At 42.8% G+C, this 26738-nt stretch overlaps 1 protein-coding gene across 20 annotated transcripts in view; it reads right to left on the reverse strand.

The window, feature by feature from the left end:
- The window catches only part of SSH2 (slingshot protein phosphatase 2), a 306298-nt gene that overhangs the window by 28918 nt on the left and 250642 nt on the right, over positions 1–26738 (reverse strand). For 18 of the 20 annotated variants that reach the window (XR_013406258.1, XM_015118966.3, XM_077970690.1 and 15 more), the window contains 4 exons: positions 21580–21774; positions 15103–15196; positions 14840–14968; positions 2768–2814 (listed from right to left, as the gene is read on the reverse strand). Coding sequence is in view for 19 of the 20 variants with exons in the window: in XM_015118966.3 (XP_014974452.3) it covers positions 2768–2814; positions 14840–14968; positions 15103–15196; positions 21580–21774 (465 nt within the window). In the remaining variant the exon portion in view is untranslated. Of the gene's footprint in view, positions 1–2767; positions 2815–14839; positions 14969–15102; positions 15197–21579; positions 21775–23564; positions 23796–26738 lie in introns of those variants that run through there. The other 2 variants (XM_077970699.1, XM_015118969.3) reach the window with 1 other exon arrangement.

Below are 26738 nucleotides of genomic sequence, written 5' to 3' on the forward strand. Positions count from 1 at the left end.
ATCCTTTTCATTACAAAGCTATAGGCAGTCACTGCCAACTGGAACTGAAACTCCTTGAAACTTTTTTCCCATCTCAGCACCAAATGACTCTAGATAGAGTAACATTTTACTTTGGGTTAGATTCTGAAGTCAGTAGATTGGATGGAAATGGCCTTAATGTCAAAATTACCCTTGAAAATCCCATAAGTCATCTATAGGCAGCATGGTTTTGTGTACAGATCCCTAAACTGTAATTCTTCACATACTAAAATTTAACAATCACTGAATTTAAGAAACAAGATCTAAGTAGCTATCGGTGAATTTGACCACAGTGTTTTTAAAGACAACTAGATATAGTTAGTTGCATTTTATAATTTAGTCTTCTAAGAAACAAATGAGATGATAGGTCTCATCTCCAGCTGGGGTTATATTCTAAATTCATATGTATATATGACATGATTCCAATGCTTTTGGCCAACACTGCTATACCACATCTCAGACTTAATTTTAACACTATATCTAAGTTTCCCAGAAATACAGTTTTTGTTTTTTTTTTTCTGACAGAGTCTCACTCTGTTGTCCAGGCTGGAGTGGAGTGGCATGATCGAGGCTCACTGCAGCTGCCACCTCCCGGGTTCAAGCAATTCTCCTGCCTCAGCCTCCCCAGTAGCTGGGATTACAGGCACCTGCCACCACACCCAGCTAATTTTTTGTATTTTTAGTAGAGACAGGGTTTCACCGTGTTGGCCAGGCTGGTCTCAAACTCCTGACCTCAAGCGATCCACCTGCCTCAGCCTCCTAAAGTGCTGGGATTATGGGTGTGAGCCACTACACCTGGCCAGAATTACAGAATTTTTAAAGCTTGATGATTTGAGAAGTTTGTAAAAAACATTGTCCCACTCCTAAAGAAATCTTAAGGAGACTCCTGTATATAAAGCAGATGCAATGTTATTAATCTTGTTGAATTACGGGGTCCTTATGCTTCAGGGGCATTTCCAAATAAGGCAAATGGCAGACACAGGATTAGAAGTGAGGTCTCTGAGTTCCCAACACAGTTTGCTAATTGATTTTCTCTCCTTATCTGCCATCAGCCAAGTCACAGTTCTCAAATATGTGTGAATATACCTATCATTCATTCACATTTACTGAGCACTCTCTTATTATACAGCTCTGAGCTAGGTAGATAATAAGCTATAAACAAGACTAAGATACAGTCTCTGCCTTGAAGAACTCCAGACTCAATTCTTATTAAGTTTTCCAAGTTTTATTTAACTTCAAATCTTAAATTAAGCAACCAGATCCCCCCCCACTCCCCGCCGTGGAATTCTCTGTATAATCATTTGGCTTAAGTCCTGTTCCAAGTTCCTTTTGCCAATTATGAAATACCTTTCATGTGGGGAAAAAGTAGGGCGTATTTATCCACTAATGGTGAAGATAACCAGGAGGCTTATGGCTGAGAAAACAGGCAGCCAGCAACCATCACTACCTCTGAGTCTCAGCTTGTCTTGTCTCTTTCCACGAGGAGTTAGCATGGCAAATTTCAGACCTGATTCAGGAGATCGAGACCACCTGGCTAACACGGTGAAACCCCGTCTCTACTAAAAATACAAAAAAAAAAAAAAAAAAAAAAAAATTAGCCGGGCATGGTGGCAGGCGCCTGTAGTCCCAGCTGCTTGGGAGGCTGAGGCAGGAGAATGGTGTGAACCTGGGAGGCGGAGCTTGCAGCGAGCTGAGATCATGCCACTGCACTCCAGCCTGGGCAACAGAATGAGACTCCGTCTCAAAAGAAAAAAAAAAAATTCAGACCTGATTTTCTCTTTTCTTATTGGGATGATCTGACCTCCTAAAGTGAATGAACTTCAATAAGAAACTTAGTAGGCATCAGCTAAGGGAAGAATGGCAGCTTTTTACTTGCTGAATGTTCACTGTAGTCTCCATTGTTACAATCAAACTTAATAACCATGCTGCTTAGGGACAATTTTTTAAACATAAGGTAGGTCCTCTCCAATTTCAGAAGCTTGTCCAGTTCACATCCATAACCTACAGTCTTTAAGCAGCTTACTACACAGGATAGGGACTGAGTCTTACTTTATCTGTGGATCCCCAGCACCTAGCACTTTGTCCCACAGAAGATGCTCAATGAATGTTGAATGAATGGCTCTGTGAACCCAACATATGTAATTCTATGTATTCTTGCATAAAAATAAAAATTTGATTTTAAATATCACCAATGGTTTGCACATTTGTTTTTCAAAGCCCTTCAATTAAAGCAGCTGATATTTTTGGGAGGTGGCGGGACGAAACAGAGGGAGAACAGCTGTTTTTCTTTTCCTTTTCTTTTGTTTTTGAGACGGAGTCTCACTCAGTCACCCAGGTTGGAGTGCAGCGGCGCGATCTCGGCTCACTGCAAGCTCTGCCTCCCAGGTTCCTGCTATTCACCTGTCTCAGTCTCCCGAGTAGCTGGGACCACAGGCACCCGCCACCATGCCCGGCTAATTTTTTGTATTTTTAGTAGAGACGGGGTTTCACCGTGTTAGCCAGGAGAGTCTCGATCACCTGACCTCGTGATCGGCCTGCCTCGGCCTCCCAAAGTGTTGGGATTACAGGCATGACCCACCGCACCTGGCCCAGCTGTTTTTATTTTTCTTAGATTACATCTGATTAGAATCAGTCGGATGCAACTCTTAAGATTAAAGTTATCCACTGATACCTCTTTGATGGGAAAAGGAAAAGATAAAACAGGGACTTCTGTCACACAGGGGTGCCAGCTACTGCTTTGTGTGCTTACCCTCGGTTCTGTAAGTCCTCTAAGTTGGAGGCATTCCATTCTGAGCCCTATGGAGCCAAAAAGACAAGGTTAAGGAGTATCAGCAAACCAACCAAATAACAATACTTGAAAAGGAGTGAGGGAAGGAGAACTTTCAAAAAGAAGACTAATAACATCCACCCAGTACCCTTTAAGTTGCCAGGCACTTCATATGTTATCACATTTAGTTTCCACAAATGATAGAGTAAGAATGTTATTTTCATCTTCATTTTTACAGATACAAAAACCAACTCATAGAATTCAAATAATTTTTGCCCATGATCATAGAGCAGCAGAGGTGTCTTTAACTATCATCCAATCTAAATTAGGTATCTGTTATTCTTGCTTATAGTAATCTGATACTTTCCTCAACAGCATGTATCACAATTTGCACCTATATATTTATTTACGTGCTTACTTTCTAACTACCTTTAACATAAGCTCCTAGAGGTCAGGAACTAGCTCTTTTCTTCCCGATGGAAACCCACGCACCTTGCACAGTGCCTGGCACCTGGTAAGTGCTTAATAAACATTTGCTGAATTTTTAATAGATACAAAAGCAGCATTATTATGCATTGAACTACACCTTATTCCAAAGCTCACACTCCTTTTTTTCTGAGACAGCGTCTCGCTCTGTCGCCCAGGCTGGAATGCAATGGCGCAATCTCGGCTCACTGCACCCTCTGCCTCCCGGGTTCAAGCGATTCTTCTGCCTCAGCCTCCTGAGTAGCTGGGATTACAGGTGTGTGCCACCATGCCCAGTGAATTTTTGCATTTTTTAGTAGAGGCGGGGTTTCACCATGTTGGTCATGCTGGTCTCAAACTCCTGACCTTGTGATCCGCCTGCCTAAGCCTCCCAAAGTGCTGGGATTACAGATGTGAGCCACCGCACAGGGCCGCTCACACTCTTTTTAGTGCATCTAAGGAGTTAAAGTTGCATCTAAGGAGTTAAAGGATAGAACTTGTGTGTGGCAGGAGAAAACAGTGAAATAGCAGATTCTGTCAAATGAGGGAAGCATTACATGTAAAATTTTAAGATAGGGATAAATGGCAAACTTTGGGGGAGGAGTTTCTGTCGATGACCTGGAGGACACAATGATTAATATTTTGCCATATTTGCTTTCTTTCAGTACATATCATACTCTTTCCCCCCAAACCATCTGAGAGCAATTTGTGCACCATGATACTTAATTTCAATACTTGAGCATGTATCATCTAAGAACATTTTCTTACATAATATCATGATCATACCAAAGACATGTAACATTAATACAATAACCTAATATACTATACATATTTGAATTTCTACAAATGTCCCCAAAATGTCCTTTATATTTACTCAATCAAGGATAATTCTTCACATTTAGTTGTCATGTCTCTATCCTCTAGCTACATTTTTTTTTTTTTGAGATGGAGTCTCGCTCTGTCGCCCAGGCTAGAGGGCAGTGGTGTGATCTTGACTCACTGCAACCTCCACCTCCGGGGTTCAAGCGATTCTCCTGCCTCAGCCTCCCGAGTAGCTGAGATTACAGGCAAGCATCACCATGCCCAGCTAATTTTTGTATTTTTAGTAGAGATGGGGTTTCACCATGTTGCCCAGGCTGGTCTTGAACTCCTGACCTCAAGTGATCTGCCTGCTTTGGCCTCCCAAAGCGTGGGGATTACAGGCGTGAGGCACTGCACCCAGCCTACTTTCTTTTTTTCTTTTTGAGACAGGAGTTTCGCTCTTGTTGCCCAGGCTGGAGTGCAATTGCACAATCTCTGCTCACTGCAACCTCCTCCTCCTGGGTTCAAGTGATTCTCCTGCCTCAGTCTCCCGAGTAGCTGGGATTACAGGTGCCTGCCACCATGCCCAGCTAATTTTTTGTATTTAGTAGAGACGGGATTTCACCATGTTGGTCAGGCTGGTCTCAAACTCCTGACCTCAGGTGATCCGCCTGCCTCAGCCTCCCAAAGTGCTGGGATTACAGGTGTGAGTCACTGCGCGCTACTTTTTTTTTTTTTTTTTGAGACAAAGTCTTGCTCTGTTGTTTAGGCTGGAGTGCAGTGGCACACTATAGCCTTGAACTCCTGGGCTCAAACCATCCTCCTGTCTCAGCCTCCTGAGTAGCTGAGACTACAGGTGGGCAGCACCATGCCTTGCTAATTTTTTTACTTTTGTTTGAGAGAGATGAGGTCTCACTATGTTGCCCAGGCTGGTCTCAAATTCTTGGCTTCAAGTGATCCTCCCCACCTTGGCCTCCCAAAATGTTGGGATTGCAGGAGTGAACCACCACACCCAGCCTAGCTTTAATCTACAACAGTCCATCTTCTGCTTTCTTTGGGAGTGTGGGAGGGGATCTTTCATAATATTGACATATTGACATTTTTGTAGACTCCACATCTGTTATCTTGGAGAATTCCCCACGATCTGTATTTTATTTATTTATTTATTTTTGAGACGGAGTCTTACTCTGTTGCCCAGGCTGGAGTGCAATGGCACAATCTTGGCTCACCTCAACCTCTGCCTCCTGGGTTCAAGGGATTCTCCTTCCTCAGCCTCCTGAGTAGCTGGGATTACAGATGCATGCCACCATGCCCAGCTAGTTTTTGTATTTTTAGTAGAGATGGGGTTTCTCCATGTTGGTCAGGCTGGTCTCGAACTTATGACCTTGTGATCCGCCCACCTTGGCCTCCCAAAGTGCTGGGATTACAGGTGTGAGCCACCGTGCCCGGCAAAAAGACTTTTTTTTTTTTTTTTTTTGAGACGGAGTCTCGCTCAGTCACCCAGGCTGGACTGCAGTGGCGCGATCTCGGCTCACTGTAAGCTCCGCCTCCCGGGTTCACGCCATTCTCCTGCCTCAGCCTCCCAAGTAGCTGGGACTAAAGGCGCCCGCTGCCACGCCCGGCTAATTTTTTGCATTTTTAGTAGAGACGGGGTTTCACCATGTTAGCCAGGATGGTCTCGATCTCCTGACCTCGTGATCTGCCTGCCTCGGCCTCCCAAAGTGCTGGGATTACAAGCGTAAGCCACCGCGCCCGGCCTGAATTTTTTTTTTTTTTTTAAGAGGTGGGTTTCGTTATGATGCCCAGGTTGGAGCTCAGTGGCTATTCACAGGTACCATCATTGTGTGCTATAGCCTTGAACTTCTGGCCTCAAGTGATCTTCCTGCCTCAGCCCTCTGAGTACCTGGGACTGCAAGTGCATGCCACCATACCTGGTTTGTATTCAATTTTAGAGTGACTTTTCTATTATTTTCCATTTAATATTTTGGGCATACAAAAAAAAAGTCAAAATCTTATTAAAAAGTAAACTTAGAGCTCGGGCGCAGTTGCTCACGTCTGTAATCCCAACACTCTGGGAGGCCGAGGCGGGAGGATCACCTGCGGTCGGGAGTTCGAGAGCAGCCTGACCAACATGGAGAAACCCCGTCTCTCTGGGTGTGATGGTGCATGCCTGTAATCCTAGCTACTCAGGAGGCTGAGGCAGGAGAATCGCTTAAAACCAGGAGGCGGAGGTTGTGGTGAGCCGAGATTGCGCCATTGCCCTCCAGCCTGAGCAACAAGAGCGAAAATCTGTCTCAAAAAAAAAAAAAAAAAAAAAAAAGTAAACTTAGAAGTCTCACTCTCAATCCTCTTTAATTCCTATTGGTGACATTTTCATTAGTTTCTGATTTATTCTATTTTGAAAAAATACAAGCAAACATATACTTATTGCTATTTCTTACTCATATTACCAATTCTTACACGAAAGTAACATGCTACATATAATTTTTTATTCATTGCTTTCATTTTACATATATTTCATTTTATATATCCTCAAAACCACTAAATGTAACAGTTCATAGAGATTTTATTCTTTCCTACATCTGCATAGTACTTCACAAGTAGTGATATAATAGTTTATTCAACTAGTCTCCTATGAATGATGTTTCTTATTCGTGGAAGCAGGTTTGCTGGGTCGAAGGCAGAATACAGTTTTGTTAAACACTGCTAAATTTCCCTCCATAGAGGCTGAAACAATTCTGTGGTCCCACCAGCAATGCATGAGAGCACCACTTTCCCCACAGTCTTTCCAATAAACTGTGTGGTTAAGAATTTTTGCCAATCTGATAGGTGTCTCAGTGTAGGTTCAATTTGCATTTCTCTTAGAAGTAAGAGTGAGCAACTTTTCATTGTTTAAGGTCTATTTTCTATCTTTGAGCTATCTGTTCATATCTTCTGAAAAGACAGACATTTTATTATTTATTTATTTATTTGTTTTGAGACGGAGTCTTGCTCTGTCGCCCAGGCTGGAGTGTAGTGGTGCGATCTTGGTTCACTGCAACCTCTGCCTCCCGGGTTCAAGAGATTCTCCTGCCTCGGCCTCCCAAGTAGCTGGGACTACAGGTGCGCGCCACCACTCCCAGTTAATTTTTGTATTTTTAGTAGAGACGGAGTTTCACCATGTTGGCTAGGATGGTCTCCATCTCTTGACCTTGTGATCTGCCCGCCTCAGCCTCCCAAAGTGTTGGGATTACAGACATGAGCCACTGTGCCTGGCCACCCTCTGTCTTTATTTGTAAAATGAAAACACCCTCCTCACCCCAGTCCTATATATTTAATGGGTACCTTTCCCTCAAATTATACATGCAAAGTTTTTCCCATATTCCCTCTCTCTGTCATAAATCCTCCTGCAGACTCTGTCCTTTCTCTCTTTCCTTCATGGCTTCATAGAAATAAAGTCAAATACTCACTTTCTGGATGGGCGCAGTGGCTCACGCCTGTAGTCCCAGCACTTTGGGAGACTGAGGTGGGTGGATCACCTGAGGTCAGGAGTTTGAGACCAGCCTGGCCAACATGGTGAAACCCTGTCTTTACTAAAAATACAAAACTTAGCCTGGTGTGGTGGTGTGTGCCTGTAATCCCAGCTACTTGGGAGGCTGAGGTATGAGAATCACTTGAACCCGGGAGGTGGAGGTTGCAGTGAGCCAAGATAGCACCACTGTACTCCAGCCTGGGCAAAAAGAGTAAAACTCTGTCTCAAAAAAAAAAAAAAAAAAAAAAAAGCAAATACTCACTTTTTCTATTTCCTGGTTTCCCACATGTCTCATCCATAGCACTTGCGCCTCCACTCTCATCACTCTTGCTGATGTTACTAATGACCTCTCCTAATTGTCTTATCACCACTGTATCCTTATTCCATTGGCCTTCTCTGAGTATCTATCTGATATGGCTCATCATGCTCTCCTTCTAGAAATAGATCAGACTGTACAAATACCTAGTCTCATGCCTCACACAATAAAGAGGATCGACAAATGTTTGTTAATTGGAAGATCAAATGTGACCAGGAAACGAAGCACTATGAAAATTGTCGTGTTGTGTAAGTACTATCATATTACAGGTGATCTGTAATCTGGCCATTGAACTGGGAGAGCTCAAGGACACTGTGCTTAAGTTCCATTTAGGAAAAGGTCAGTAAGTGATGTACAGGCAAGGGCCCTGCTGGCTTGTTTTAAAAAAATATGGGAGGCTCTGAAGGCTCTGCTCAACCTTAGAAAACAAGCTCCTGCACCAAAGAAATAGGTAAGAACTACAAAGGACTTCAAGGAGACAGATGCCAAACAATAGGGGCTGAGAGGTTAAACTGGAGCCAGCGAAATGTGACCACCTCACTTCTTAATTTAGAAATCTAAATTCTTCATGGAACTCTGTCCAGTTAGATGAAAATAACACTGACGTGATGGATAAAGTCCCTGGTTTTCATCTACCTGTCCAGAGAGAGTTCAACCTGACAATGTGAAGTGATAACTATCCATTGGCAAATGAATTAAAGGCACTGGTTACTGACTCACTGAAGCCCATATAAAGTGACTTGGGCTACAGTCAGTGCTGCTTCAGGTTCAATCTGAAAGACCTGGAGACCACTTGGTATAATTACATTTCTGTCCTCAATACAAATGCCATATATATTAGACTTCTGGGGCTCTTCGCAGACCCAATTTTCCCCCCCATGCTTCATAGGCTTATGGTGACAATTCTCCCGGGGTTTCCGTTATGTTCTATGTAATTACGTAAAGCATTTTCTAATTTTACTGAAGTATAAAATGAAACATTTGGACTATAATACATTTTAAAGTAAGTTCATTTCCATCTTTTACTTCGGTTCCCTTGCACTGTACGCTGGCCCAAAGACCCAAGTAACTGATTTCTTTTCATGTTATCCTTAGGAAATAGCCTTGCTGGAGTCCAACTGTCCAAGGAAAATAGAAGAGGACAGCACATTTATAGCAAATAAGGACTGTACTGTGGGAGTTCTGCTAAGATAAATACAACTTGACATAATATCCAAGGACTGGTATCTCTGTCCATATTTTATCATATCATTTCTATAAGCCTCAATACTGTAAGTCACATTACTGTGGCAACCAGGCATAAGCTCTTTATTAACTTTTCCTTCTAAGAGAAGTTTATGCCACACCTCCATTCAGGCACAAAAATCATGAATGTGATAAAATAATCCTTTTGATTACTGTCTCATCTATTTACACACTCTCTGTTTCTCTGCATCTACAGTAAAAGTAACCAATTTGATGACTTTTTTTTTTTTTTCCCAGACAGAGTCTCGCTCTGTCTCCCAGGCTGGAGTGCAGTGGCGTGATCTCCACTCACTGCAAGCTCCGTCGCCTCCCGGGTTCACGCCATTCTCCTGCCTCAGCCTCCCGAGAAGCTGGGACTACAGGTGCCTGCCACCACGCCCGGCTAATTTTTTTGTATTTTTAGTAGAGACAGGGTTTCACCATGTTCACCAGGATGGTCTCGATCTCCTGACCTCGTGATCTGCACACCTTGGCCTCCCAAAGTGCTGGGATTACAGGCGTGAGCCACCATGCCCGGTGAGGATGACTTATTTTTTTATCTATTTTATTTTATTTTATTATTTTTTTTGAGATGGAGTCTCTCTCTGTCGCCCAGGCTGGAGTGCAGTGGCGCGATCTCCACTCACTGCAAGCTCCACTTCCTGGGTTCACACCATTCTCCTGCCTCAGCCTCCCGTGTAGCTGGGACTACAGGCGCCCACCACCGTGCCTGGCTCATTTTTTTAAATGTATTTTTAGTAGAGACGGGGTTTCACCATGTTAGCCAGGATGGTCTTGATCTCCTGACCTCGTGATCTGCCCGTCTCGGCCTCCCAAAGCGCTGGGATTACAGGCGTGAGCCACCGCGCCCGGCCTTATTTTTTTAACTTTTAAGTTCAGGGTTATATATGCAGGTTTGTTACATAGGTAAACTTGCGTCATGGGGGTTTGTTGTACAGGTTACTTCATCACCCAGGTATTAAGCCTAGTACCCACTAGTTATTTTTTCCTGATCCTCTCCCTAGGCTGAATTTTTCTCTGAAAAGGAAACACTTTCCAAAAAGATGTCAAATACTGTAATGTCAAATCTTGGAAAAGATAATCAGCAGTAAAAGTTCTGACTATTTTTTAAATTCACGAGCAAAATTACTGGTTATGTGTCCAATATACTTGTTTGCCTGCTTTTCTGCAAAGGGTCTCTGTCAACATCTAGCTTTTTCTCAGCCAAATCGGACAGCCTCCAGGAGAGCTGTTGATACTGAAACTTAGTTGGGCAAAGGCTTCCAGCTCAGAGAAGTGATATGCTTGTAAGGGTGTAGAATCTCTTTTTCTAGAAACAACCTGGCTTCCCACCAATCAATTCTCTCTTCTCAATGCAGCTTTTATTTAAGCTATAATCTACACTTTCCCACTCCATACCAGCTGGATACTTTCCTTAATAAACAGATCTCTGTGCAGTACACTGCAGAGCTGAGCATTCTTCCAAAGGGAGGGAGAAATCCTGTTGCCTCTCTTTACTCAATCTGGTTGAGCTTCAGGCATGGCAGCTATGCACAAGATGAGATGACTTTGCAGAAAATCAACACCACTTGCAGCTAGAATGCCTCTTTTTCCATGTCAACTGCTGGGAAACCCAGCAGGGCAAAGACTCAATGGAGAAGAGATAGGGATTTGGACATAGGATATGGCAGTGTTAACAAAGGGAGGAAGCCACCAAGGAACAAGTATAATAAGACGTTTAGACAACTTGTTCATGCATTTACTTTGTTAGGTAGGAGTTAAATTACAGGGTTCCTCAATTTTGAAGCTTTTTTTCCCCCCCAAATAAATACTCACAATGGAAATAAAATGTCCATTTTCTAGAATACAAAATTATACCTGAAGCTGAAGACATTTTCACTTGTTCAAAAATATGTACATATATACACAATGCTGATGTGCAAAAAAAGTACACAGATGTGTACTTAAAAAACACTCTATGTGATACTCTAATAGTGAATACATGTAATAAATTTGTCCAAATCCATACAACGTACAACACCAAGAGTGAACTCTATTGTAAACTATGGGCTTTAGTTTATAATGATGTGCCAATGTAGACTAATGAGCTGTAACAAATGTACCACTCCGGTGGAGGAGTTGACAATGGCACAGACTATGCATGTGCTGGGATAAGTTGCAGATGGGAAATCTCTATACCTTTTGCTCAATTTTGCTGTGAACCTAACACTGTTCTTTAAAAAAATAAAAGTCAGCCGGGCGCGGTGGCTCACGCCTGTAATCCCAGCACTTTGGGAGGCCAAGACGGGCGGATCATGACGTCAAGAGATCAAGACCATCCTGGCTAACACGGTCAAACCCCATCTCTACTAAAAATACAAAAATTAGCTGGGTGTGGTGGTGGGCGTCTGTAGTCCCAGCTACTTGGGAGGCTGAGGCAGGAGAATGGCATGAACCCGGGAGGCAGAGCTTGCAGTGAGTGGAGATCATGCCACTGCACTCCAGCCTGGGCGACAGAGCAAGACTCTGTCTCAAAAATAAATAAATAAATAAATAAAATAAAAAAATAAAAAAACAAAGTCAATGTATTATATCTGTGTGTGTATACACAAAAATATATATGTACATCTATAAATAAAAGTAAAAAAGATTGGAGCTGGGGGCAGGGGCTCATGCCTGTAATCCTGGCACTTTGGGAGGCTGAGGCGGGTGGATCAGGAGTTCGAGGCCAGTCTGGTTAACATAGTGAAATCCCATCTCTACTAAAAATACAAAAAATTAGCCGGGTGTGGTAGTGTGTGCCTGTAATCCCAGCTACTCGAGAGGCTGAGGCAGGAGAATCATGTGAACCTGGGAGGTGGAGGTTGCAGTGAGCTGAGATCATGCCACTGCATTCCAGCATGGGTGACAGAGCGAGACTCTGTCTCAAAAAAAAAAAAAAAAAAAAAGATTGGAAGGCAATATTATATAACAAAAGATGATGGTGATTATCAGTCTTGATGAATATAATATAATAATTATTATTTGATGAAATAAATATAATAATCTATTGTCTTCTAAAAGTTTTAAAAATGAACATGGATTATCATTATTTTTAGACAGGGTCTCACTTTGTTGCTCAGGGTGGAGTGCAGCGGCATGATCATGGCTCACTGTAGCCTCCAACTCCCAGGCTCAGGGGATTCTCCTGTTTTGGCCACCTCAAGTGCTGGGATTACAGGTGTGAGCCACCACATCTGGCCAGAATTATTTTATTTATTTATTTTTTTGAGACGGATTCTCGCTCTGTCACCCAGTTTGGAGTGCAGTGGCGCGATCTTGGCTCACTGCAAGCTCCGCCTCCTGGGTTCATGCCATTCTCCTGCCTCAGCCTCCCAAGTAGCCGGGACTACAGGCGCCTGCCACCATGCTCAGCTAATTTTTTTGTATTTTTAGTAGAGACAGGGTTTCACCATGTTAGCCAGGATGGTCTCGATCTCCTGACCTCGTGATCCACCTGCCTTGGCCTCCCAAAGTGCTGGGATTACAGGTGTGAGCTACCGCGCCTGGCCCAGAATGATTTTTTTTAATAAGAAAAAAACTCAAGACAGAAGATTACACCTGACAATAATGAAATCATGGTATTAATCTACTGGCACAAATGCTCAAATGCATTTGTAGTTGATTAGGGAAATGTAATTTTGGGGAAATTGGATTGTTTTTTCTGCTTACAATACTATTAAAATTTGCTTGCATGGCCTAAAATACACCATTTGAGGAGTAGTTCTTGAGTGGGTCAAGAACACAGGGAAGCACGCATGAAATAAAACAGGTTGATCAGTCAGAAACTGACTGTATTTGATCTTCATCATGTCTATATTCTTTTAAGTGTTAAAAGCCAAGCTCAATGGGAAACTTGACTCCCAAGTTTGCAGCTTCAGTCACATGAGCTCCTTTTGACTACAGGTATTTGCCCTTCATAAAAATTAGTCTTCAAAAACAAAACAAAACAAAACAAAAACAAAAACAAAAACAGTTGGGAGGGCCCCATAGAATGAGTGACTCACAAGTTTTCTATAGATAACACAAAGTTTCTTTCCAACAATACAAGAGCAGGATGTATCTGAATCCTTGTGGAAGTATACATAAGAGACAACAAAGCCAGGTGCCTTGCAAATGGAAAAGCCAATGCCAGTTTTGCAGTATGATCTACAACCAGAAATGCCAACACATATTGGTCAGTTAAAGTAATGGAAAGTAAGTCCCCCTCCCAGCTCACAGCTTTTCATGAGTAATTTCATAGCTAATACGCCACTATGAATCACTCTAGACACATATATCCTAGAGTGTCAACAAGTTATTTCAGGGCACAAGTCTTCAAAGGCATAGTCTGAGTGTCTCATGAAATAAACACTTGAATATTCAGAGTGAGGTGGATCCAGTTTAGTCAGTTCCTGAGCATTTATTCCCCTTCTCTTGTGTTTCCCAGCTTCTAATCATTTCACAGTTTATAAACGTCCTCAAGAAGAGAAAGGAAGTGAAATTCAAACCAACTGATTGTAAGCATTTTTGGTGAAAGTGTGGGAAGTGGACACAAAATGAGGTTTTGGCATTCTCCATTGATTTTAATTATTCTTGTTAACTTTGTTCCCACTACATGTAACAGATAAGAACTAAAACTCTAACATTTGAGAGAGAAATAGGTTTTAGGATTTTAGAAGCTTTCATAATCTACCTGTCAGAGAGGTCTTCTTGGGCTAGTTACAAGGTCACTAAATGTTCAGGAACCATGAAGAACAATTTTTAGTCACCAATTTTTTGGTAATCGTAAAAGTAGGGACTCAAAGTGTAGCTACAAGGCTTCATATGTTTGAAAGTCCAGTAGTCTCCTCTCTCAGTTATATAGTAGCTCCCACCAGCTCTGCTCAGATATATTAGACCTTAGACACATTTGGCAGATTTGAGAGTGACCTTAAAGGATCATCCTATTTGGGGTCAGGTGCGATGCCTCATGCCTGTAACCCCAGCACTTTGGGAAGGATGAGGTAGGCGGATCACTTGAGCTCAGGAGTTCGAGACCAGCCTGGGAAACATGGTAAAACCCCATCCCCACAGAAAATACAAAAATTAGATGGGGGTGGTGGCACATGCTTGTGGTCCCAGCTACTCAAGAGGCTGAGAAGCGAGAATCACTTGAGCCTGTGAGGTTTAGGCTGCACTGAGCCGAGATTGTGCCACTACACTCCAGCCTGGGCAATAGAGCGAGACCCTGTTTCAAAAATAAAAACAAAATTAAAAATGAAGGCCAGGCACAGTGGCTCATGTCTGTAATCCCAGCACTTTGGGAGGCCAAGACGGGCAGATCACCTGAGGTTAAGAGTTCAAGACCAATGTGGCCAAGATGGCAAAACACCGTCTCTACTAAAAATACAAAAATTAGCTGAGTGTGGTGGTATGCACCTGTAGTCCCAGCTATTCAGGAGGCTAAGGTAGGAGAATTCCTTGAACCCGGGAGGCAGAGGTTGCAGTGAGATGAGATCGTGCCACCGCACTCCAGCCTGGGCAACAGAGCGAGACTCCGTCACACACACGCACGCACACAAAAAAGTAATAAAATAATCAGGAAGTGATGAGGTTTGAGTACTTATCACTTTTGTCTTTAATGTAAGTTACATTTTATTGATGTATAATAAAATTTAACAATTACCCCCGCCCATGAGTCCATAAGTACACCACTTAAAGTGGCCTTAAAACTTACCAAGAACACATGCTCAAATATTTGTGTAGGGCTATCCATTTGACCAAGGATCACTATCATTTCGTTGTCTATAAATTCCTTGAATTCCCGCAAGTTGCACACCATTTGCATTTCCAACTCTGTTCTTATCTGAAACAAAGATGACATATTGTACCCATCTCTTAAAGTCCCTCTATACTTTCAACCATGCACTATTTCCAGCCCCACACCTACTGTTATACCACTGCTAGCCTTGGAACAAACAAGGACTCAAGGTCTCTTACCTCTTTGGATGTAATATTCTCCAAATCCTTCTGCATCATGATCTCCCTTAATTTGGTTTTAATTAGCCTTTCTGTTCGTTCACGTTCAGTAGGTCTGAAAAGAGAGAAATAACGATTATTCTTAAGCAGGAATTTGACTAAGTTAATGAATGTACCATTTGATTAGGCTTCCAATTTAGCAAACCTTGCCTTTGTTACCCTCAAATTCATATTGTGGAAGCATGGCAAAATAAAATCATATTTTAAAAAGCTTATTAGGCCGGGCGCGGTGGCTCAAGCCTGTAATCCCAGCACTTTGGGAGGCCGAGACGGGCGGATCACGAGGTCAGGAGATCGAGACCATCCTGGCTAACACGGTGAAACCCCGTCTCTACTAAAAAATACAAAAATCTAGCCGGGCGAGGTGGCGGGTGCCTGTAGTCCCAGCTGCTCGGGAGGCTGAGGCAGGAGAATGGCGTAAACCCGGGAGGCGGAGCTTGCAGTGAGCTGAGATCCGGCCACTGCAGTCCAGCCTGGGCAACAGAGCAAGACTCCGTCTCAAAAAAAAAAAAAAAAAAAAAAAAAAAAGCTTATTAATTTTCAGAATGTACAGAATTTAAACATGTTAGAAATTATTACTTTGAAGAGGTTATATGTGTCTAAAGCCCTTAAATACATTCATGTATTTAGATCATGAGGGAGCAAAGATAATTTGGGTGTACTGATTGTAATATATATATTTTTTTGAGATGGAGTCTCGCTCTGTTGCCCAGGCTGGAGTGCAGTGGCGCAATCTTCGTTCACTGCAAGCTCCGCTTCCTGGGTTCATGCCATTCTTCCTCAGCTTCCTGAGTTGCTTGACTACAGGCACCTGCCACCACACCCGGCTAATTTTTTGTATTTTTAGTAGAGACGGGGTTTCACCGTGTTAGCCAGGATGGTCTCGATCTCCTGACCTCGTGATCTGCCCGTCTTGGCCTCCCAAAGTGCTGGGATTACAGGCGTGAACCACCGTGCCTGGTAGATTGTAATACTTTAATGGAGGACGACACCCATACTTGTTTCTGTATTCTGGGTATTACTTACTGAGCTAGAATACCCAGCTCAGTAGACCAGTACTATGACCTCCCATGGAACTAAGTCTCCTGTGGTTTAAAATGCCACCTTATGCTGATAAGTCAATGTTGTGGTTCTAGAAAATGGGAAAGAAAGAATGATCAGGCTGGGCGCGGTGGCTCAAGCCTGTAATCCCAGCACTTTGGGAGGCCGAGACGGGCGGATCACGAGGTCAGGAGATCGAGACCATCCTGGCTAACATGGTGAAACCCCGTCTCTACTAAAAAATACAAAAAACTAGCCGGGTGAGGTGGCGGGCGCCTGTAGTCCCAGCTACTCGGGAGGCTGAGGCAGGAGAATGGCGTAAACCCGGGAGGCGGAGCTTGCAGTGAGCTGAGATCCGGCCACTGCACCCCAGCCTGGGCGACAGAGCGAGACTCCGTCTCAAAAAAAAAAAAAAAGAAAGAAAGAAGAATGATCCTGCCTTCTTCAATAAGGCAAATCCTCTCCCAAAATCGGTTGTAGAGATCAACTACTTAGAGCAGGGGTACCCAATGGGTACTGGTCAGTGGCCTGTTAGAAGCGGGCAGCAGAGCAGGAGGTGAGTGGCGGGCAAGCATTACTGCCTGAACTCCACCTCCTGTCAGATCAGCGGCATTAGATTCTCATAGGAGCGCAAACCCTATTGTGAACTGCACATGTGAGGGATCAAGGTTGCATGCTCCTTATGAGAAGCTAACTAATGCCTAATGATCTGAGGTGAAACAGTTTCATCACGAAACCATCCCCGCCCCACTGCTCCCTGTCTGTAGGAAACCGGTCCCTGGTGCCAAAAAGGCTGGGGACTGCTGACTTAAGAGCCCTTCCATCCAGAATGCTTTCCTTTTAATGACAGTTCTCACAATATCTCTGTGAAACAGTTATCCTTGTTTTACAGATAGAGGAAACAAACAACTGAAAAGTTAAATGACATGCTGATAACCACGCTGGCGCAGGACAATTAGAACACTCAGCCTAGCCTAATGCTCTACCTGAAGGATTGTCACTTCCTTTAGTCTTCTGACTCTCTTAAAAATAAAATCACCCTTAGAACTTTAATATGAAATCAAACTAGGTAGCTGCCTCTCCAATTATTAGAAAAGTAGTGGTTCAATGTAACTAGATACTTCTCCTCTAAAGCATTATTTCAGATTATGCAGAATTTGAATGAGGTTGACAGGGAGTACTTTGTTTCATCTCCTCCCCAACTCCCACCACCTACTCAAGAAAGGTATCTGGCTCTGCACCTCCTTATTTGGAGATGAAAATGGACTAAGCCTTCAGGCATCCTGCCTGCCCTTGCTGCCTACAGCCTTATCGCTGGTTGCAAAAATAGCTTTGGTAATCTCCAGAGATGGATGCTCTAACCCCACAACCTTGGGGCTTCCCACCACTTGTGCTCTTAATTTCTCACGAACCCTACAGAATACAGCTAATACCTGAGGTGTTTCTCTTCAATCAGCCAAGGTATTCCTGTCTTAACTAGGATTAAAATTCTTATCCATGCTTTATTTATCCTAGACATAGCTAATGTAGAAAATAAATGTATAATTTCAGTCTTCCATTAAAAATAAATATTGGGCCAGGTGCAGTGGTTAATGCATGTAATCCCAGCACTTTGGGAGGCCGAGGGGGGTGAATTGCTTGAGCTTAAGAGTTCGAGACTAGCCCAGGCAATTGGCGAAACCCCATATCTACAAAAAATAAAAATAAAAAATTAGCCAGGCATAGTGACACACAGCTGTAGTTCCACAGCTACTTGGGAGGCTGAGGTGGGAGGACTGCTTGAGCCCCAGAGGTGGAGGCTGCAGTGAGCTCTGATTGCACCACTTCACTCCAGCCTGGGTAACAGAGCAAGACTCTGTCTTGAGGAAAAACAAAAAGGTAAAAGCAAATTTTAGTACCTGTGTTCATGGGTCAGATTCCCTAGTTCCTAAGCAATTTTTCCTTTAATCCTTCACAGGTGTTTGAGGCAGAGTGGTTGGGGAGTAGAAAGACCTAGGTTTTAATCCCAGCCCTGCTATTGGTGGTGTGACTTCTAACAAGTTCCTTCTCTTCCCTGCACCTCTGTTTCCTTTTCTATAAAATGAGTAGAGCAGGCTGGGTGTGGTGGCTCACACCTGTAATCTCAGCACTTTGGGAGGCTGAGGCAGGTGGATCACCTGAGGTCAGGAGTTCGAGACCAGCCTAGCCAGCAGGGTGAAACCCTGTCTCTACTAAAAATACAAAAATTGGCCGGGCATGGTGGCGGGCACCTGTAATCTTAGCTACTTGGGAGGCTGAGGCAGGAGAATTGCTGGAACCCCGGAGGCGGAGGTTGCAGTGAGCTGAGATAGTGCCATTGCACTCCAGCCCAGGCCGAAAACAGTGAGACTCCATCTTAAAAAAAAAAAAAAAAAAAAAAAGAGTAGAGCAATAATACCTGTCTCATGATAGTCTTATGAGAACATGTATGAAGTGCTGGCATAACACCAGATGTATATCCCATATATGTATATTCTCTTCTTCCTCCTTTCCCTGGATTTCAAAATATAAATTCACAGTAGAGTATTTAAGTCCATTTTGGCACACATTCTCCCTGTATTCTCAGCATCGTTTTATAGGCTTTTCTAGTCAACTTAGGGAGGAGGAGGAATGGAAAAAGCATTATAACACACAAATCTGCTTTTTCCTCCTCAATTTCATTGGAGAAAAATTTGGAAAATATGTAAAAATAGAAAGTAAATAAAAACCACTGAAAATCCCTCTACCTAGAGATAATTATTAACAACACTCTGGCCTACAGCTTTCGTGTATTCTTTTTCTGTAAACAGACAAATTCTTAAAATATATCTTAAAATTAGGGTTATTATTGTACATACTAAGAACTAACAGTTAGTAAGCCTTTATCATTTGCCAGGGACTGCCTTTATGTTTTTTGCTTAGGGATGTAAACAGAGTAAGAGTAATTTTCTTCTTCTTCTTGTTTTTTGTGTAGTGTCAAAATCTTCGCTAATAAAATCTTTTTTTTTTTTTTTTTTTGAGACAAGAGTCTCGCTCTGTTGCCCAGGCTGGAGTGCAGTGGCACGATCTGTGCGATTTTCTCGGGTCAGTGCAACCTCTGCCTCTCAGATTCAAATGATTCTCCTGCCTCAGCCTCCTGAGTAGCTGGGATTATAGGCGCCTGCCACCATGCCTGGCTAATTTTTGTATTTTCAGTAGAGACGGGGGTTTCATCATGTTGGCCAGGATGGTCTCGAACTCCTGACCTCAGGTGATCCACCTGCGTTGGCCTCCCAAAGTGCTGATTACAGGTGTGAGCCACTGTGCCCAACTTGTCTCTAATAAAATCTGGAAAAAATGGGAAGAAAAGTTCTCTCTCTCTCATGTAAGTCTGGTTTAGAATGTGCTTTTTTGAGCTAGATGAGACATCCATTTCTCTGAAACTCATCACCTAGCTGTAAAGCATGAAATCACCAGTAACATTTCCCATGAATTTTTATCTTTTCAATTACTGTGAGATTCTGAAAAGACCAAGGCTACTGAAAAGAAGGTCCTAGTAGCAATAACACCCTGTGCAAAAAAAGATTCCACTGCTTTTTTGACTGTTCCTTTCATACAATTTCTGGAAAGTTCACCTTTTCTAGTAAAGAGCATTTTTTAGGCCAGGTGCAGTGGCCACGCCTGTAATCCCAGCACTTTGGGAGGCTGAGGCAGGTGGAGACCAGCCTGGCCAACATGGAGAAACCCCGTCACTACTAAAAATACATAAATTAGCTGACCGTGGTGGCACACGCCTGTAATCCCAGCTACTCGGTAGGCTGAGGCAGGAGAATTGCTTGAACCCGGGAGGCAGAGATTGTAGTAAGCCAAGATCATGCCACTGCATTCCAGCCTGGGCGACAGAGTGAGACTTAGTCTCAAAAAATAGAATAAAATAAACTATTCTGTTAAAAAAAAAAAAAAAAACTTGGCCGGGCGCACGGTGGCTCAGCCTGTAATCCCACCACTTTGGGAGGCCGAGGCAGGTGGATTGCCTGAGCTCGGGAGTTTGAAACCAGCCTGGGCAACATAGCAAAACCTTGTCTCTACTAAAAATACAAAAAATTAGCTGGGTGTAGTGGTGGACACCTGTAATCCCAGCTACTCAGGAGGCTAAGGCAGGAGAATTGCTTGAACTCAGGAGGCAGAGGTTGCTGTGAGCAGAGATCATGCCACTGCACTCCAGCCTGGCGACAGAGCAAGACTCTGTCTTAAAAAAAGAAAAAAAAAAAAAAAACCCCTCCCCCCGCCCCCCAAAAAAACCAGGAACTGTTTTGGCATGACTTTAGGAATCTAAAGGAGAATCCTGTTTGTAAGGTCAGACAGTAACTAGCTACTCTTCTTTCCCTGCTGTAGAATACCTTGGAAGTGCAGAAAGATCAATTTAGAGCAAAAGAAACATCATGACGAATTTACAAAGCAGGCACTAAGTGTAAAAAAATTTCCAAAATAGCCACAGAAGTTTCAACACATAGACCTAAAAAGGAAATAAACATCAGCTTTACCTTAGGCTGTTATCTAACTCACAGTACACTAGGGAGATTTAATTAAATTGTACTGACAAGAACTTATCAACGGAAAGGTAGAGCAGAATAAGACATTTGAATGATAAAATATTTAAAAAATTTTTTTAAGTTAAAAATTAACAGGCTGGGTGTAGTGGCTCACACCTGTAATCCCAGGATTTTGGTAGGCTGAGGCAGGAGGACTGAGGCCAGGAGTTTAAGACCCGCCTGAGCAACATAGTGAGACCCCATCTCTAAAAAAATAAAAATTTAAAAATTAGCCAGGTGTGGTGGCACATGCCTGTAGTCCTAGGTACTTTGCAGGCTGAAGTGAGAGGATCACTTAAGCCCAGAAGTTTGAGGCTGCAGCGAGCTATGATTGTGCCACTGTACTCCAGCCTGGGTGACAGAGTGAGATCCTGTCTTTTAAAAAAAAAATTAGCTTAACAAGTTAGGCATTAAGTTGACTGGAAACATCTTGTTTTCTTAAGTATTACAAACATGACTTTGAAAGCTTCTTTATGTCACCAGTAATGCTTACTAATCTGATTCTTTCAGATAATGCAAACTCAAACTTCAGCGCAACTCCTTTAAACTCAATTTTCAAATTAGTGGAATCTGAATAATGAAATTTTATGGTATTGCAGTTTTTGACTATGGAGACTCCACTGTGCCTTGGGGTGAAGCTTCTCAGGCCTTTGCAGGCAACAGCAAGAATAGGATTCTTCATATGTGGCAGATATGTGGTACTGACAGTGACTAATATTCCTAGGTAAGATTAATTCCCCAAGAGAAAAGATTAGGGAGGAACATGCTTCTTATGACTCCTCAGGACATAATGTAGAGAACTTCCATAATCCTTAGCAAACTGACTTACATGTCGGTGAAGAGAGCTGGAGAGTCGGGCCGGTGGGACTGGACATCTTGCATAGCATTCCATTCATTGACTGAGGATTGATCTGAGTTGATATGGCTCTCATAATAACTCACCCAGGTGAGAAATAGGCTGCCTGGGTAGTAGTTATGCGCTCTGGCGACTTCACAAGCCTTGTGTAAGCTCTGTAGTGCAGACCTGAAAGATATGCTGGGAAATGAGCACCATAGAACTGTGGGGTGCCAAAGGCCAATAACCTGTGTACCTCAAACTCTTCTAATTTTTAAATTCTATAGAATTTGTCCTCTGGAGAATCTACTCCTTGAAATTCAAGATTCTCCAATTCTGATTATACCATATTATCTACCCACAGCAAGGGACAAGACATTTGCTGAAAGATATGATGCATCATTAAGGTAGGGAGAAGATGGGGAAGGAGAGCTGACAACTCACCAGTGAAAAATAGGTCCAGGTACCTACGGAGCACATGATCCATGCAGTGACTGCTGTATCATTAGAAAACTAAAGATCTGACTAATTTGCCATATAAGGATTTGTTTCCCTCAGCACAGGATGTTACAGCATACATTTTCTGTAATTCTTAAGAGGCTTCACAAAGATCACATAGATGGATATCCCTAAACCTTGAGGACATGTCCTTTAATGTTCAGGAAGTATTGATCTAATGATATTTATTATTCCTGCTGCCTTAGTCTCCTAGTCTCTTTAAATCCATGAGCTACTTTCTAAGAACAGATCTGGTTATTCTTTTTTGTTGAGACAGCGACTCACTCTGTCGCCAAGGCTGGAGTGCAGTGGTGTGATCTCTGCTTACTGCAACCTCTACCTCCTGGGTTCAAGTGATTCTCATGCCTCAGCCTCCCGAGTAGTAGCTGGGATTACAGGTGCATGCCACTACACTAGGTTAATTTTTGTTTTAGTTGAACAGGTTTTTGCTATGTTGGTCAGGCAGGTCTGGAACTCCTGGACTCAAGACATCCGTCCGTCTTGGCCTCCAAAAATGCTGGGATTACAGGTGTGAGCCACTGTGCCTGGCCTAACTCTGGTAATTCTGAGACTAATTAAACCTTCTGGCTCTCTCTGAACTCAGGAACCCAAGAAGAGTAAACAAATTGAAAAGTACATTTTTCATTATATATGTGGGAAAAGCTTAAGCTAGAAATACAACGAAGTAAGTTATACAAGAGCAAGAACCTTTCTACACTTTGTTTACCCAAGTGAGTAAAAGAATACCTAGTTCATAGGTGGAGCTCAATTAGTATTTGTTGAGTGAAATGTCATTAGCTATAAACTAATGTCTCTCTAAGAAAAAAGACATTATGGCCAGGCATGGTGGCTCATGCCTGTAATCCTAGCACTTTGGGAGGCCAAGGTGGGTGGATCACTTGAGGTCAGGAGATCAAGATCAGCCTAACCAACATGGTGAAACCCCATCTCTACTAAAAATACAAGAATTAGCCAGTGAGCAGTGGCACATGCCTGTAGTCCCAGGTACTCGGGAGGCTGAGGTGGGAGAATCTCTTGAACCTGGGAGACGGAGGCTGCAGTGAGCTGAGATGGTGCCACTGCACTCCAGCCTGGGTGACAGAGCAAGACTCTGTCTCAAAAAAATATATATATATTTTTGTTTCCCTCGTAACAAAAATGATGCATGTCTACTTTAGAAAATTAGGGACCTCAGAGAAAAGGCAGAAATATCCTGTAATCCTACCACCCTGAAATAACCGCTGTTAAGGTTTTAGTGTAGATTTTTCCAGTCTTTTTGGCTATGCATAGATGTATAATAAACAAAGATATGACCATATTCTCCATACCATCTATAACTTGCTCTTTTGTTTTACAGCCTATCATCAACATCTTTCCATGTCAAATATTTTTCAACTGGATCATTTTTAATGGCTGCATAATATTTAATGATATAGATGTACCATAATTTACTAATTCCTATTTTTCAATCATTTAAATTGTTTTTCATTTTTTGCTATTATTAGAACACTGACAAACATTCTTATAGCTAAAATCTTTGCACACATCCATGTTTACAAACATGGAGTAAACTCATAGAAGTAGAGTTACTAGGACAAAGATCATGCAAAATGATAAGGCATATTGGCAAATCACTCTCCAGAAAGGCTGCTCCAGTTCATTCTTCCACCAATAGTACATCACAGTGTTTGTTCCTTGAATCCCTGTCCACCCTATACAATGTAAATTAAGAAAACAAATTTAAACCAATTTAATAAGGGGAAATGTGTTGGTCCATTTTTATTAGGAAAACACAAATGTTTTCCTTAAAAAAAAGTTGCAGAGTCTTTTAAAAATGCTTTCTATTATTCAAAGTAAGCCAAAGTCTCAAGAGAATAATCTGAGAATTTCAGTTTCATTACACAGATTCAAAGGTAAGAGCCAGCTTAGTGTAACTTACAGAATGCCTAATGCATGTTTCTTCATCTAGGAAACACATGCTCCAAAAGCATATGCCACAGAGTCTGGTGCAACTGTCCTAAAATATACTCAAGGCCTAGGCACCTCAGATACTCCAGCTGCATCGGAGTGGGAGGCTGCAGTAACTATCTTCCTGTGAAGGAAACACCTGGTCTAAACGTTGCTTTGATCCACACATCATCTATTTTTTTTCTCCTGTGACTTCAACTCACTACTCCCCATAAGGTACATCAAGAAAAGTTTATTCTGCAATAAGAGCTAGGATCAGTTTACTTTTACAGGGATGTCCAATTTTTTGGCTTCCCTGGGCCACATTGGAAGAACTGTCTTGGGCCACACACAGAATACACTAATGATAGCTAATGAGCTAAAAAAAAAAAAAAAAAAAAAAAAAAAAAAAAAAATTGCAAAAAAAATTGCAAAAAAAATCTCGTATTTTAGCAAAGTTTTATGAATTTGGATTAGAATTTTAGGAAAGTTTTATGAATTTGTGTTGGGCCGCATGCAAAGCCGTTCTGAGATGCATGTGGCCTATGGGCCATAGGTTGGACAAGCTTGCTTTAGAACATCAAAGCTTGATTTAAGGTTATTACTTGAATTAAGACTGCTCTGTACTCTTCCCCAAAATATACCTGAAAATGCTGTCATTTATGGTTGTTACTGCTGTTTGGATTTACTTGTTACTTAAGAACAGATAAGTCAGGCCGGGCGCGGTGGCTCAAGCCTGTAATCCCAGCACTTTGGGAGGCCGAGACGGGCGGATCACGAGGTCAGGAGATCGAGACCATCCTGGCTAACACGGTGAAACCCCGTCTCTACTAAGAAATACAAAAAACTAGCCGGGCGAGGTGGCGGGTGCCTGTAGTCCCAGCTACTCGGGAGGCTGAGGCCGGAGAATGGCGTGAACCCGGGAGGCGGAGCTTGCAGTGAGCTGAGATCGGGCCACTGCACTCCAGCCTGGGCTACAGAGCGAGACTCCGTCTCAAAAAAAAAAAAAAAAAAAAAACCCCGTCTCTACTAAAAACTACAAAAAACTAGCTGGGCGAGGTGGCGGGCGCCTGTAGTCCCAGCTACTCGGGAGGCTGAGGCAGGAGAATGGCGTGAACCCGGGAGGCGGAGCTTGCAGTGAGCTGAGATCCGGCCACTGCACTCCAGCCCGGGCGACAGATCGAGACTCCGTCTCAAAAAAAAAAAAAAAAGAACAGATAAGTTAATTGTCTTTAACTGAACCTTAGTCAAGGGAGGTCATAAATTTCCTAAGTTTTCCATGAGAAACTTACCTGCAAAATATGTCCTAACTCTAAAAATCTGGTCTAAACACATGACCTGAAACTGTCCTATCTCAATCACTGCAGGTAATGATAAGACTTAATTGTTCAGTGACGCTTTGGACTCCACCCACTTCCATCCTATCAATTCTGTTTTCAGGGGTAGATTATCTCCCCGGGGTCTTTTTCAGGCTCTTTTATTTCTTGTTTTGCTTGCATTCTGTCCATTCCACTCCTCACAGGGACTTCTACTACCTAACAGGCAGCTGAATAAGAAATCGAAATTCAAATCCCTGACTGGGGAATGAATTCTGAATCTTAGTCACATCATTCTCTGGCTATATTAGATAATTTTCTTTTTCTTTTTTTTTTTTTTTTGAGACGGAGTCTTGCTCTGTCGCCCAGGCTGGAGTGCAGTGGCCCGATCTCAGCTCACTGCAAGCTCCGCCTCCTGGGTTTACGCCATTCTCCTGCCTCAGCCTCCCGAGTAGCTGGGACTACAGGCGCCCGCCACCTCGCCTGGCTAGTTTTTTTATTTTTTAGTAGAGACGGGGTTTCACTGTGTTAGCCAGGATGGTCTCGATCTCCTGACGGTGATCTGCCTGTCTCGGCCTCCCAAAGTGCTGGGATTACAGGCTTGAACCACCGCGCCCAGCTATTAGATAATTTTCTAGATAATCTAAAATAAGAGAATAAGAGGCGAGGTGAAGTGGCTCACACCTGCAATCCCAGCACTTTGGGAGGCCAAGGCAGGAGGACTGCTTGAGGCCAGGAGTTCAAGACCAGCCTGGGCAACACAGAGACACCCCCGTCTCCATAAAAAAATTTAAAAAATTAGCCAGGTGTAGTGGCACATGCATGTAGTCATAGCTGCTTAGGAGGCTGAGGTAGGAAGAACACTCGAGCCCAGGAGTTGGAGGCTGCCATAAGCTATGATTGCACCACTGCGCTCTAGCCTGGGCAACAGAGGGAGACCTTGTCTCTTTAAAAGAGAGAGAGAGAGAGAGAGAGAGAGAGAGAGAGAGAGAGAAATACCTATCCTGTCTAAATGTAAGAAATACTCTCAGGGCAGTTATGTAACCCCTCCAAAGCATGTTTTCTCACCCATAGTAAGGGGCTAATAATATTATTTTGGGGGCTTGGTATGATGATTAAATAAAATCCATGTAAAACATCTGGCATGTAGTAAATAGCCCTGAAATGTCCATATGCCAGCTGATGGTTATTAGCAAGTATAATGTTTTCTCTAGGCTTTATTTGCATTATGCAAATAGCCACCAGCAGTTTAAATGGAAATTTATCTATCCATAAAGTAACTCTGTGAATGCTATCCCTGGTTACCTTAAGAAATAGCTAATGCAGGCCAGGCGCAGTGGCTCACACGTGTAATTCCAGCACTTTGGGGGGCTGAGGTGGGCAGATCATGAG

Source organism: Macaca mulatta, chromosome 16 (assembly GCF_049350105.2).
Source record: "Macaca mulatta isolate MMU2019108-1 chromosome 16, T2T-MMU8v2.0, whole genome shotgun sequence".
Taxonomy (NCBI): domain Eukaryota; kingdom Metazoa; phylum Chordata; class Mammalia; order Primates; family Cercopithecidae; genus Macaca; species Macaca mulatta.